This window comes from Oncorhynchus keta, chromosome 10 (assembly GCF_023373465.1).
Source record: "Oncorhynchus keta strain PuntledgeMale-10-30-2019 chromosome 10, Oket_V2, whole genome shotgun sequence".
Classification (NCBI taxonomy): Eukaryota; Metazoa; Chordata; class Actinopteri; order Salmoniformes; family Salmonidae; genus Oncorhynchus; species Oncorhynchus keta.
Genome location: NC_068430.1, coordinates 7,568,044 through 7,580,791, shown reverse-complemented (window position 1 = coordinate 7,580,791; position 12,748 = coordinate 7,568,044). Strand labels below are relative to the sequence as shown.

The window sequence follows — 12,748 nt, the reverse complement described above, 5'->3', positions numbered from 1 at the left end:
TGGCCTAATTCAACGTTTCTACTTCGGAATGGAAAGCTGATCCTATATATTTGCCTACGAGAAACGCCATTGATCCTTCATTACGTGGTCTGGTGTGACAACAGCTGTAAATCCTACCAGCTCTCATGTCCCTGCTAGATAAATGAAAATACATTACACAATTAAATTAAGCTAGTGAAAAATAAAGTTAAAGGAAAAAAACATGCTTTCTCGTTTATTGAAGGAGCATCATGCAAAGCAAAACGAGAGAAAAGAACTCCAAGGTAATGAACGTGTCGTGTGTTGCTGCAGCTGGTTATTATGCTTTAAAAAAACACCAACAACATTAGCTAGAAAGTATAGTTAGCTGCAACAATAAGGTTCTAGTTAGTTGAACTTAGAACAACTGTTTGAAATGCATGAGTCGAGCAAATGATCAATTTCGTGACGATAACTAGATGTATAGCTAGTTCGCTCTGGTCTCTTCGTGCTACAACAACTCACACTGACGCCCAGGACCAAGCAGACAAGCCCCTGGAATCGACTTTATACCGCATATATATATGTGTGTGGTTATATGCAGTACATTTACTCCATAGGTTACTCAAGTTTGGGTGAATATAGGCAATCGAGCTAAGTGGAAGACGGTACCGTTCTTGACTTGATGGCTAACATAGATAGATAGATAGCTCCGTTATGCCTTTCCACCATGACATGATGGGTGGGGTGTATTCATCCCGGGGGGCGGCTACCTACATGTGTCCAATAACTACAAACTATAGTTTTGCGCCGTTTGGTTATTAAACGGTAAACGTTTTCTGTAAGTGCATTCATTACGCATATTTTGCAAACAGAAACAGTTTAGTGCAAAAACTATTAACGTTTTGCAACGAAAATGAGTGTCTTGATGAAATTCAGGTAGGATCCCTCCCTGTTTTATTCCGTTGTGGTCGATTTGCTTCTATTTGGTTGTTAAACGGTTTCCGTTGCAAGATGTCATGAATACACTCCTGTTTTCTTCTGCCCTGCTCAGAGAGACGCAGACGAGAGGCAATTGCAGCTGCCACCTGTCTAACAGAAGCCTTGGTGGATCACCTTAATGTTGGGTATGTGAATATATAGCTAGTAGCTTGTGGTGTTTACCCAGTAGGGACCTATAACATTTAACCAGGTAGGCGAGTTGAGAACAAGTTCTCATTTACAACTGGACTTGACTACAGTTGTTGCACCACTACATTCAACTGCAGTTAACAAAGAGTATAAAGTCAAGTGTAGAAACCTACTTTTTTGTTGTTGTTGTTGAGATTATGGATTTCATGAGGACATTTCATAAATCACTACTTCCTGTCTAGTTTCTCTTCAGTATCCAATAGAATGTCTTTGCACATACGATGTCATCAGTTCAACCTCATTATTGATTTGTTAGAAGTTGCTTAGGCCTACATCCTTATGTCAAATCGTCTGATGGCCGTGTCTCTTTTAAATGTTGTTATACTCATCTTCCAGTTGTTTCGTTCCAGGGTGGCCCAGGCGTACGTGAACCAGAGGAAGCTGGACCACGAGGTGAAGACGCTACAGGTGCAGGCCGGCCAGTTCTCCAAGCAGACCTCTCAGTGGATCAGTATGGTGGAAGGCTTTAACCAAGCCCTGAAGGTATACAGACACTGTACCGTATGGTCTTTGATTAGTAGCTATTTCCTAAGTCCTTTTATGTTTGTTGAATGATAGCAGGCCCCAAAATGATCCCCCATGAGTGTTTCAAACCTGAAGAGGGGTACGATATAAGTTTCCTTTGGGATCAGAACAAATTGGTATCTTTTCATCGCCAGAGGCCTAGATGTTAGTTTACTTTTCAACGCGGTTTTAATGTAAGATTAAACCCTGCCACAATCCCAGCCAGGCAAACATGTTCATTAGGTTCAAGAGCATTTTAGTTAAACACAGTGTGTGATACTTAACATTTAGTAAGCCTCAAGCTCATCAGAGAAATATGTATCACTGACTCCCGACAGATGGTGAGCTACTGTTTTTTTATTTTTACGTACCAAGGCTCACACTCCGCTTTAAGCCAATCTCTGCCTGTGTTAACCTTGACACCAGTCGATGACTAAGGTATGGAGGGATATCCAAACCCTTGTTGTTGAACATCAAACACCATATTCCCTCTCTCGGTCTGTCTGTCAGAAACAGACCGAGATCTTCCAGGAAGCTGTATTAGAGGTGCGTAAGGAATGTGTCCTTGCTTGATTTGGTCAGGAAGAAAAGAGGGTGAGCGAGAGAGTAAGGTTGATATGTTTTGGTATTAATCCTGAAGTCTTTTGACGCTCCCCTACATCAATCTAAGTAACATTTAATAAAAAAATCCCCATCAAAATAAGTGTTTAAGGTAGAGGGGCGGCAGGGTAGCCTAGTGGTCAGAGCGTTGGACTAGTAACCGGAAGGTTGCAAGTTCAAACCCTCGAGCTGACAAGGTCGTTCTTGTCAATCTGTTGTTCTGCCCCTGAACAGGCAGTTAACCCACTGTTCAGGCCGTCATTGAAAATAAGAATTTGTTCTTAACTGACTTGCCTAGTTAAATAAAGGTTTAAAAAAAAAAGAAGAAAAAAAAATGGCCTATTTCGCCTTCCGGATCTGCAGTGGCCGAGCTACAGCGCCGTATGAGCGCCGTATGTCCGAACGTGAGACATCCTGAAAATCTATGGAAAAAGAGACTCTCACGAACACAATGGTTTTCCGTTTTGCCCTTACAACCCCCACAAGTGTCACGGGACTCGTCTAAAGTCTGCACAGACCATCTAAGGAACAGTCTGTAGTGTCCGAACCATTTTTGGCTACAAACTACTATGGAAAGGAGAGACTCTCACGAACACGATGGTGACCCATACAAACATATGGAGGTCGTTTTGTGGAAACCAAAATAAGGGGTTAAATATGTTCTCCCCCCCCCAAAAAAATATTTCCTGAACTTTCTTATATCTCCTAGATATCAGAAAACGTATTCCTTATGATCTAGACATGTTTTTATTTGTATGTGTTTTACAGTGTGTTTGTATGGGCTATAGTAGCAAAAGCCCCCCTTGTCATAAAGTTGATAATGCCCCCCTTGTCATAAAGTTGATCACGCCCCCCTCCTTGTCATAAAGTTGATAATGCCCCCTACTTGTCATAAAGTTGATAATGCCCCCCTCCTTGTCATGAAGTTGATCATGCCCCCCTTGTCATAAAGTTGATAATGCCCCCTTGTCATAAAGTTGATAATGCCCCCCTTGTCATAAAGTTGATCATGTCCCCCCTTGTCATAAAGTTGATAATGCCCCCTACTTGTCATAAAGTTGATAATGCCCCCTCCTTGTCATGAAGTTGATCATGCCCCCCTTGTCATAAAGTTGATAATGCCCCCCTTGTCATAAAGTTGATAATGCCCCCCCCATCATAAAGTTGGTCATGCCCCCCATCATAAAGTTGATAATGTCCCCCTTGTCATAAAGTTGATCATGCCCCCCTTGTCATAAAGTTGGTCATGCCCCCTTGTCATAAAGTTGGTCATGCCCCCCCCATCATAAAGTTGATAATGCCCCCTACTTGTCATAAAGTTGATAATGCCCCCTACTTGTCATAAAGTTGATAATGCCCCCTCCTTGTCATGAAGTTGATCATGCCCCCCCCATCATAAAAGTTGATAATGCCCCCCCCATCATAAAGTTGATCATGCCCCCCCATCATAAAGTTGATAATGCCCCCCTTGTGGTAGGAAATAGCTGCAACACTTGTGTAGTCTTTAACATGTAGGCTACTTATTCATGAGCTTCTGCCATTTTTTAGTTGTAACTCTTCCCATTGTATCCTTAGTATTGACCCCTTTAATAAGGCAGCCCTAGCCTTTAACCTTTTAATGTTTTTGTTTTCAACAGGAAATTGGTGATGTGGAGAACTGGGCTCGCAGCATTGAGGTGGACATGAGAACCATCGCCACAGCTCTGGAGTACGTACACAAGGGGCAGCTCACATCAGCCTCTTCATAGATACGCTGAACCATAACCTGGAACTAATAGCCTGCTGCTAGCTTCAGTAGCCTGATAGCCTGCCGCTAGCTTCAGTAGCCTGATAGCCTGCCGCTAGCTTCAGTAGCCTGATAGCCTGCCGCTAGCTTCAGTAGCTGAACGCTTTTACTGTGAGAGTGGTTGACTTACCACGGATACCAGGATTCTGTTTTTTTTTTTTTTTACAACTAAAAGCTGATGAACCATCTGAAAAGTTGATTCAAGGCTTCAGTAATGACTAATGACTAAGGCTTTAAGGCTTGCCCAGTGTTCACGAGTGACACATTGTGTTACAGTAGGAACAGTATGTCTGTGGACAAATAAACCATTTTTAACAGAGCGCCAATGACCCATCTGCAACGTTGTTTTGTCCACAACCCTTTAATTGTTAAAGGTCTGTACCGAAATGTATTGACTGTCGTGGAAATATCGGGAACTACTTGTCCACAGACCAGGTATAATGGGCAACAACTTCAGATGGGTTCCATGTGAATTTAGCAACACTCATAATAATGATTTGGCTGTTTGTCCAGTCAATCTGTGTAGGAGAACAAGACGAAGCATATTTATCTAATCCATTGTATGCCATGTTTTAACTCATCTTCTTTGGCAAAGGTCAATAGTTCAGATTGGTTTTAGTCTCTCTCTCTCTGGGGTACCAGTCTGGCATTCTCTGAAGTTATTCCATTTTCCTATTCCCATGAGGATGAATAGGATGTTGAAAATGATTAGCTAGTTAGCTAGGATTAGCTAGCGAGACGTTGGAACAAAAGAGGTCTGTTTGTGAAATAGTACCATGGAGAAATAGGATTTATTGGCTTGTAATTGGTCGCCTGTTTAGAAGGAGAGACTTGTCTGGTAACTGCCATCTCTCCTGGATGACTAAAACCACGTGGTTAAACCAGCCTGAACGATACGTTCACCAGTGACCTCCGTCTGGGGTTAAACGGGTGGCATCTCTACCCTGTTTTTAATTTAAAAAAGCAACGTTAAGTCTCTTGCTTCTTGAAAAACCTTTTGGGTCAATTAATCGTTCTCTCTCTCACGGTGTATTTGTAGCCTGAGTGCCAGTCAGTTTCTGCTATCGTACCGACTCATTGTCACGCCAAACACATTTAACCGCAATGGAGTTGACGAGAGCACAAAGGGATCTCGGGGAATCAGGCTGTACGTGTCAAATGCTTGTATTTTAACTCTGTTTTGATGTGACGTTTCTCTATTCTTGAATAAAGACATTTTTAAAGTCATGGTGGTCGTTTTGTATTATTTTTGGACTGTGGAAATCCAGCTGAAAGAACAAAGGTAAAACAATGGAAGTTGTTTCATCACACGGAGCACTAGAGCTCAATCACATTCCTGTTTATTAACCACTCTCTTTCATAAGTTCTGACAACCTCACGACGTTTGGGTTATTGCATTCACAAATTAATCTAAAATACACAATCAAACCCGTAGGTGATGAACACAGATATAACAGAGATGGTCCACTCGTTGAATAAGTGTGAGTTATTATATATGATTGAGTAGGCTTAGACCTGCTGAAGGTCGTAGTTCACCAGTCAAAGAGGAAAGGAGGTGCTTTGGAAGCATATTTTCTCATTTAAACAACATGCAATTGACCTTATATACTCGGTTTAAATGGCACATGTGGACAAGGAGATGATTGTGGACTGCAGGAAAAGGAGGACCGAGCACGCCCCCATTCTCATCGACGGGAGCTGTAGTGGAGCAGGTTTTAGAGCTTCAAGTTCCTTGGCGTCCACATCACTAATAAACTAACGTGGTCCAAACACACCAAGACAGCTGTGAAGAGGGCACGACAAAACCTGTTGCCCCTCAGCAGACTGAAAAGATTTGGCATGGGTCCTCAGATCCTTAAAAGGTTCCTCAGCTGCGCCATCGAGAGCATCACCCACTGGTTGCATCACTGCCAAGTATGGCAAAAAAACAGTCTCAATGTCAACAGTGAAGAAGCGACTCTGGGATGCTGGCCTAGGCAGAGTTGGCCAATAAAAGATTAAGATGGGCAAAATAACACAGACACTGGACAGAGGAACTCTGCCTAGAAGTCCAGCATCCCGGAGTCGCCTCTTCACTGCTGACGTTGAGACTGGTGTTTTGTGGGTACTATTTAATGAAGCTGCCAGTTGAGGACTTGTGAGGCGTCTGTTTCTCAAACTAGACAATCTAATGTACTTGTCCTCTTTCTCAGTTGTGCACCGGGGCCTCCCACTCCTCGTTCTAGAATACTAGATACTGGCAAATACATAACCTGAAAGGCCACTCAGCAAGGAAGGAGCCACTGCTCCAAAACCGCCATAAAAAAAGCCAGACTACGGTTTGCAACTGCACATGGGGACAAAGATGGTACTTTTTTGGATAAATGTCCTCTTGTCTGATGAAACAAAAAAAAGTACTGACCATCGTTATGTTTGGAGAAAAAAGGTTGGAGGCTTGCATGCCGAAAAACACATCCCAACTGTGAAGAACGGGGGTGGCAGCATCGTGTTGTGGGGGTGCTTTGCTGCAGGAGAGACTGGTGCCCCTCACAAAATAGGTGGCACCATGAGGAAGGAAAATGATGTGGATATATTGAAGCAACATCTCAAGACATCAGTCAGGAAGTGGGACTTACAAATGGACAATGACCCCAAGCATACTTCCAAAATTGTGGCAAAATGGCTTAAGGTCAACAAAGTCAAGGTGTTGGAGTGGCCATCACAAAGCCCTGACCTCAATCCTGTAGAAAATTTGTGGGCAGAACTGAAAAAGTGTGTGAGCAAGGAGGCCTATACACCTGACTCAGTTACACCAGCTCTGTCAGGAGGAATGGGTCAAATACACCCAACTTATTGTGTGAAGCTTGTGGAAGGCTACCTGAAAGTTTGACCCAAGTTAAACAATTTAAAGGCAATGCTACCAAATGCTGATTGAGTGTATGTAAACTTCTGACCCACTGGGAATGTGATGAAAGAAAATAAAAGCTGAAATAAATCATTATCTCTACTATTATTCTGACATTTCACATTCTTAAAATAAAGTGGTGATCCGAACTGACCTAAAACGGAATTTTTACTAAAATGAAATGTTAGGAATTGTGATAAACTGAGTTTAAATGTATTTGGCTAAAGGTGTATGTAAACTTCCGACTTCAACTGTACATACTGACATGTCTTGACTTTTTGAAATCAACTGATATCTTTTTTTTTAATCTGAAAGATTTTACTGGTACCGTAAATTGCTGGTCCTTCCACATAATCCCTCTTATTTGTGGAAGTAACCGAAAGGTTGCAAGATCGAATCCCCGAGCTGACAAGGTACAAATCTGTCGTCCTGTCCCTGAACAAGGCAGTTAACCCACTGTTCCTAGGCCATCATTGAAAATAAGAATTTGTTCTTAACTGACTTGCCGAGGTATCTTTATTTAACTAGGCAAGTCAGTTAAGATCACATTCTTATTTTCAATGACAGCCTAGGAACAGTGGGTTAACTGCCTTGTTCATGGGCAGGACCACAGATTTTTACTTTGTCAGCTCGGGGATTTGATCTTGCAACCTTTCGGTTACTAGTCAAACGCGCTAATCACTTGGCTACCTGCCGTCCCTCTTGTCCACCTCCCTTAATTCCCAACCCACACACTCCATGTATACACACTCACAAATAAACCCCTCCACACACTCCAGGTACACACACTCACAAATAAACCCCTCCACACACTCCACGTATACACACTCACAAATAAACCCCTCCACACACTCCATGTACACACACTCACAAATAAACCCCTCCACACACTCCATGTACACACACTCACAAATAAACCCCTCCACACACTCCACGTACACACACTCACAAATAAACCCCTCCACACACTCCACGTACACACACTCACAAATATACCCCTCCACACACTCCACGTACACACACTCAGAAATAAACCCCTCCACACATCCATGTACACACACTCACAAATAAACCCCTCCACACACTCCAGGTACACACACTCACAAATAAACCCCTCCACACACTCCATGTATACACACTCACAAATAAAGGCAGACCTCCAAACCACTCCAGGTATGTTGGCATTTTCACAAATAAACCCTCCACACACTCCACGTATACACACTCAACAAATAAACCCTCCACACACTCCATGTATACACACTCACAAATAAACCCCTCCACACAGTGGTACACACACTCACAAATAAACCCCTCCACACACTCCATGTACACACACTCACAAATAAACCTCCACACACTTCTGGTGCAGGTACACACACTCAAAATAAACCCCTCCACACACTCCATGTATACACACTCACAAATAAACCCCTCCACACACTCCAGGTACACACACTCACAAATAAACCCCTCCACACACTCCACGTACACACACTCACAAATAAACCCCTCCACACACTCCACGTACACACACTCACAAATAAACCCCTCCACACACTCCATGTACACACACTCACAAATAAACCCCTCCACACACTCCATGTATACACACTCACAAATAAACCCCTCCACACACTCCAGGTACACACACTCACAAATAAACCCCTCCACACACTCCACGTACACACACTCACAAATATACCCCTCCACACACTCCACGTACACACAGCTTTCAGATTACATATTGCACATTGTCTTAAAGGATCAACTAGGGGGGATAAAGCCCTTTCTCTGCCAGTCACTCACAGTGACACAACACCTACTGGCTGCAGGGACCGAATTGTTACAGTCAGAGAGTAAAGAGGCAGACCTGTGGACCAGTAAACCACTGATAACAGGTATGTTGGCATTTTTAATTTGAGGGAAAAGGTAGGTTGACTTTTTAAATTGAACAATACATAATTGTATAATTACAACTGAATACTTAAACAGAAATATTGTATTGAGTACATTTTTGTGAAGTGATTCGTGTAAAGTGGTACCCAATAATTTAAACTTAGAAGTATTACTAGATATTTACAGGGTGGCATAGCTGGTTCTGGTGCATGACATGTAGTCAATTGTATTTTTAAAAATATTTGATTTTATTAAATTATTACGTCATATTATACTAAATGCTCCGGGTGTACTAAGCCTTCGCACAGATTTGTATGTTATTATCCCGAGGGGAAAGGATCATGTAGATAAAGGACAAGAGTAAATGAGGACATTTTCATGTGCTCAGCTTTATGTCCTTTATTCCCCGTTCAAACAAAGAGGCGCACGTGAGTTACTGTCCTCTAACCATCACACTACTGTCCTCTAACCATCACACTACTGTCCTCTAACCATCTCACTACTGTCCTCTAACCATCACACTACTGTCCTCTAACCATCACACTACTGTCCTCTAACCATCACACTACTGTCCTCTAACCATCACACTACTGTCCTCTAACCATCACACTACTGTCCTCTAACCATCTCACTACTGTCCTCTAACCATCACACTACTGTCCTCTAACCATCACACTACTGTCCTCTAACCATCACACTACTGTCCTCTAACCATCACACTACTGTCCTCTAACCATCTCACTACTGTCCTCTAACCATCACACTACTGTCCTCTAACCATCTCACTACTGTCCTCTAACCATCACACTACTGTCCTCTAACCATCACACTACTGTCCTCTAACCATCTCACTACTGTCCTCTAACCATCACACTACTGTCCTCTAACCATCACACTACTGTCCTCTAACCATCACACTACTGTCCTCTAACCATCACACTACTGTCCTCTAACCATCTCACTAACCATCTCACTGTCCTCTAACCATCACACTACTGTCCTCTAACCATCACACTACTGTCCTCTAACCATCACACTACTGTCCTCTAACCATCACACTACTGTCCTCTAACCATCACACTACTGTCCTCTAACCATCACACTACTGTCCTCTAACCGTCACACTACTGTCCTCTAACCATCACACTACTGTCCTCTAACCATCACACTACTGTCCTCTAACCGTCACACTACTGTCCTCTAACCATCACACTACTGTCCTCTAACCATCACACTACTGTCCTCTAACCATCTCACTACTGTCCTCTAACCATCACACTACTGTCCTCTAACCATCACACTACTGTCCTCTAACCATCACACTACTGTCTTCTAACCATCACACTACTGTCCTCTAACCATCACACTACTGTCCTCTAACCATCACACTACTGTCCTCTAACCATCACACTACTGTCCTCTAACCATCACACTACTGTCCTCTAACCATCACACTACTGTCCTCTAACCATCACACTACTGTCCTCTAACCGTCACACTACTGTCCTCTAACCATCACACTACTGTCCTCTAACCATCACACTACTGTCCTCTAACCATCTCACTACTGTCCTCTAACCATCACACTACTGTCCTCTAACCATCACACTACTGTCCTCTAACCATCACACTACTGTCCTCTAACCATCCCACTAGTTACTGTCCTCTAACCATCACACTACTGTCCTCTAACCATCACACTACTGTCCTCTAACTGTCCCACTAGTTACTGTCCTCTAACCATCACACTACTGTCCTCTAACCATCACACTACTGTCCTCTAACTGTCCCACTAGTTACTGTCCTCTAACCATCACACTACTGTCCTCTAACCATCACACTACTGTCCTCTAACCATCACACTACTGTCCTCTAACCATCTCACTACTGTCCTCTAACCATCACACTACTGTCCTCTAACCATCTCACTACTGTCTTCTAACCATCACACTACTGTCTTCTAACCATCACACTACTGTCTTCTAACCATCACACTACTGTCCTCTAACCATCACACTACTGTCCTCTAACTGTCCCACTAGTTACTGTCCTCTATCTGTCTCACTAGTTATTGTCCTCTAACCATCACACTACTGTCCTCTAACCATCACACTACTGTCCTCTAACCGTCACACTACTGTCCTCTAACCATCTCACTACTGTCCTCTAACCATCACACTACTGTCCTCTAACCATCTCACTACTGTCCTCTAACCATCACACTACTGTCCTCTAACCATCTCACTACTGTCCTCTAACCATCACACTACTGTCCTCTAACCATCACACTACTGTCCTCTAACCATCACACTACTGTCTTCTAACCATCACACTACTGTCCTCTAACCATCACACTACTGTCCTCTAACCATCACACTACTGTCCTCTAACCATCACACTACTGTCTTCTAACCATCACACTACTGTCCTCTAACCATCTCACACTAGTTACTGTCCTCTAACCATCACACTACTGTCTTCTAACCATCACACTACTGTCTTCTAACCATCACACTACTCTCCTCTAACCATCTCACACTAGTTACTGTCCTCTAACCATCACACTAGTTACTGTCCTCTAACCATCACACTACTGTCCTCTAACCTAATTCCAACCCCAGCCTAATAAGCCTGAGGGAAGCTAATACGTTTGGAACGATGAGAGTCTTACTGAGAGTCTTGAACAGAGACATTGTTTTTTTTGTTTGTTGCTACATACCAAATCGAGGCCCTGCCCTAAACCCCTATCCTCGTCCCAATGCCTCTTGTGTTTCATAAGATCTTTAAGAGCCTTATCCCAAGATTCCTCATGTGCTCTGACGAAACCAGCTGCCCATATTATGCATGTCATTCTCTAAATACCTCACCGGAAAGCCCCAAAACACGTGTTTTAAGACTCCAGATTAATTTGATCCTTGTCACAATAGAACACCCTATAAAGTAGACTCCACATAATTGACAATTGTTATTTTTGGACTTTCACTGCGTGGTGTTTTGGGGTTGAGTCATTTCACTGCGTGGTGTTTTGGGGTTGAGTCATTTCACTGCGTGGTGTTTTGGGGTTGAGTCATTTCACTGGGTGGTGTTTTGGGGTTGAGTCATTTCACTGCGTGGTGTTTTGGGGTTGAGTCATTTCACTGCGTGGTGTTTTGGGGTTGAGTCATTTCACTGGGTGGTGTTTTGGGGTTGAGTCATTTCACTGGGTGGTGTTTTGGGGTTGAGTCATTTCACTGCGTGGTGTTTTGGGGTTGAGTCATTTCACTGGGTGGTGTTTTGGGGTTGAGTCATTTCACTGCGTGGTGTTTTGGGGTTGAGTCATTTCACTGCATGGTGTTTTGGGGTTGAGTCATTTCACTGGGTGGTGTTTTGGGGTTGAGTCATTTCACTGGGTGGTGTTTTGGGGTTGAGTCATTTCACTGGGTGGTGTTTTGGGGTTGAGTCATTTCACTGCGTGGTGTTTTGGGGTTGAGTCATTTCACTGGGTGGTGTTTTGGGGTTGAGTCATTTCACTGGGTGGTGTTTTGGGGTTGAGCCATTTCATTGGGTGGTGTTTTGGGGTTGAGTCATTTCACTGGGTGGTGTTTTGGGGTTGAGTCATTTCACTGGGTGGTGTTTTGGGGTTGAGACATTTCACTGCGTGGTGTTTTGGGATTGAGTCATTTCATTGAGGCCTGTATCTTGCTGTATCTTTACAATAAACACTCTACCAACTTTACTTACTTAAAATTCCTTTTTGTCTCATTTACTTTGTCCCGGTGAACTACTTACAACAACATATACAGAAGTAGCAGCTGATCAGCAGATAATGTCACGACAGGACACATACTGCAACAGGTTTCCACCAAATAGGTCTTGCTCAGGTAGTGTTGATAACATTTGTAATTTGTGTTTTGTCCAGGCTTCACAGGGATTCATTTTTCTACACC

At 43.1% G+C, this 12,748-nt stretch overlaps 2 protein-coding genes across 9 annotated transcripts in view; both read left to right on the top strand.

Annotated features, from left to right (window-relative positions):
* LOC118389604 (biogenesis of lysosome-related organelles complex 1 subunit 1) lies at window positions 1–5,266 on the top strand. The gene is made up of 4 exons (XM_052526386.1): window positions 1–263; window positions 1,013–1,085; window positions 1,500–1,632; window positions 3,891–5,266. Exons 1-4 carry the CDS (start codon window positions 203–205, stop codon window positions 3,999–4,001), a joined length of 378 nt encoding a protein of 125 aa, XP_052382346.1. The 5' UTR covers window positions 1–202; the 3' UTR covers window positions 4,002–5,266.
* A 3,449-nt stretch (window positions 5,267–8,715) lies between these two features.
* LOC118389435 (retinol dehydrogenase 7-like) overlaps window positions 8,716–12,748 on the top strand; it is a 13,819-nt gene continuing 9,786 nt past the window's right edge. For all 8 annotated transcript variants that reach the window (XR_008143891.1, XR_008143890.1, XR_008143889.1 and 5 more), the window contains exons 1-2: window positions 8,716–8,824; window positions 12,721–12,748. The exon at window positions 12,721–12,748 is cut by the window's right edge and continues 61 nt beyond it. The gene's annotated coding sequence lies outside the window, so the exon portion shown is untranslated. The remainder of the gene's footprint in view (window positions 8,825–12,720) is intronic.

Excerpts from the sequence above, each read along its gene's own strand:
- LOC118389604 (XM_052526386.1), top strand. The coding sequence starts at position 203 with ATGCTTTCTCGTTTATTGAAGGAGCATCATGCAAAGCAAAACGAGAGA. Across the intron at positions 264-1,012 it reads CGAGAGAAAAGAACTCCAAG|AGAGACGCAGACGAGAGGCA; the intron begins GTAATGAACGTG and ends TGCCCTGCTCAG. Across the intron at positions 1,633-3,890 it reads GCTTTAACCAAGCCCTGAAG|GAAATTGGTGATGTGGAGAA; the intron begins GTATACAGACAC and ends TGTTTTCAACAG.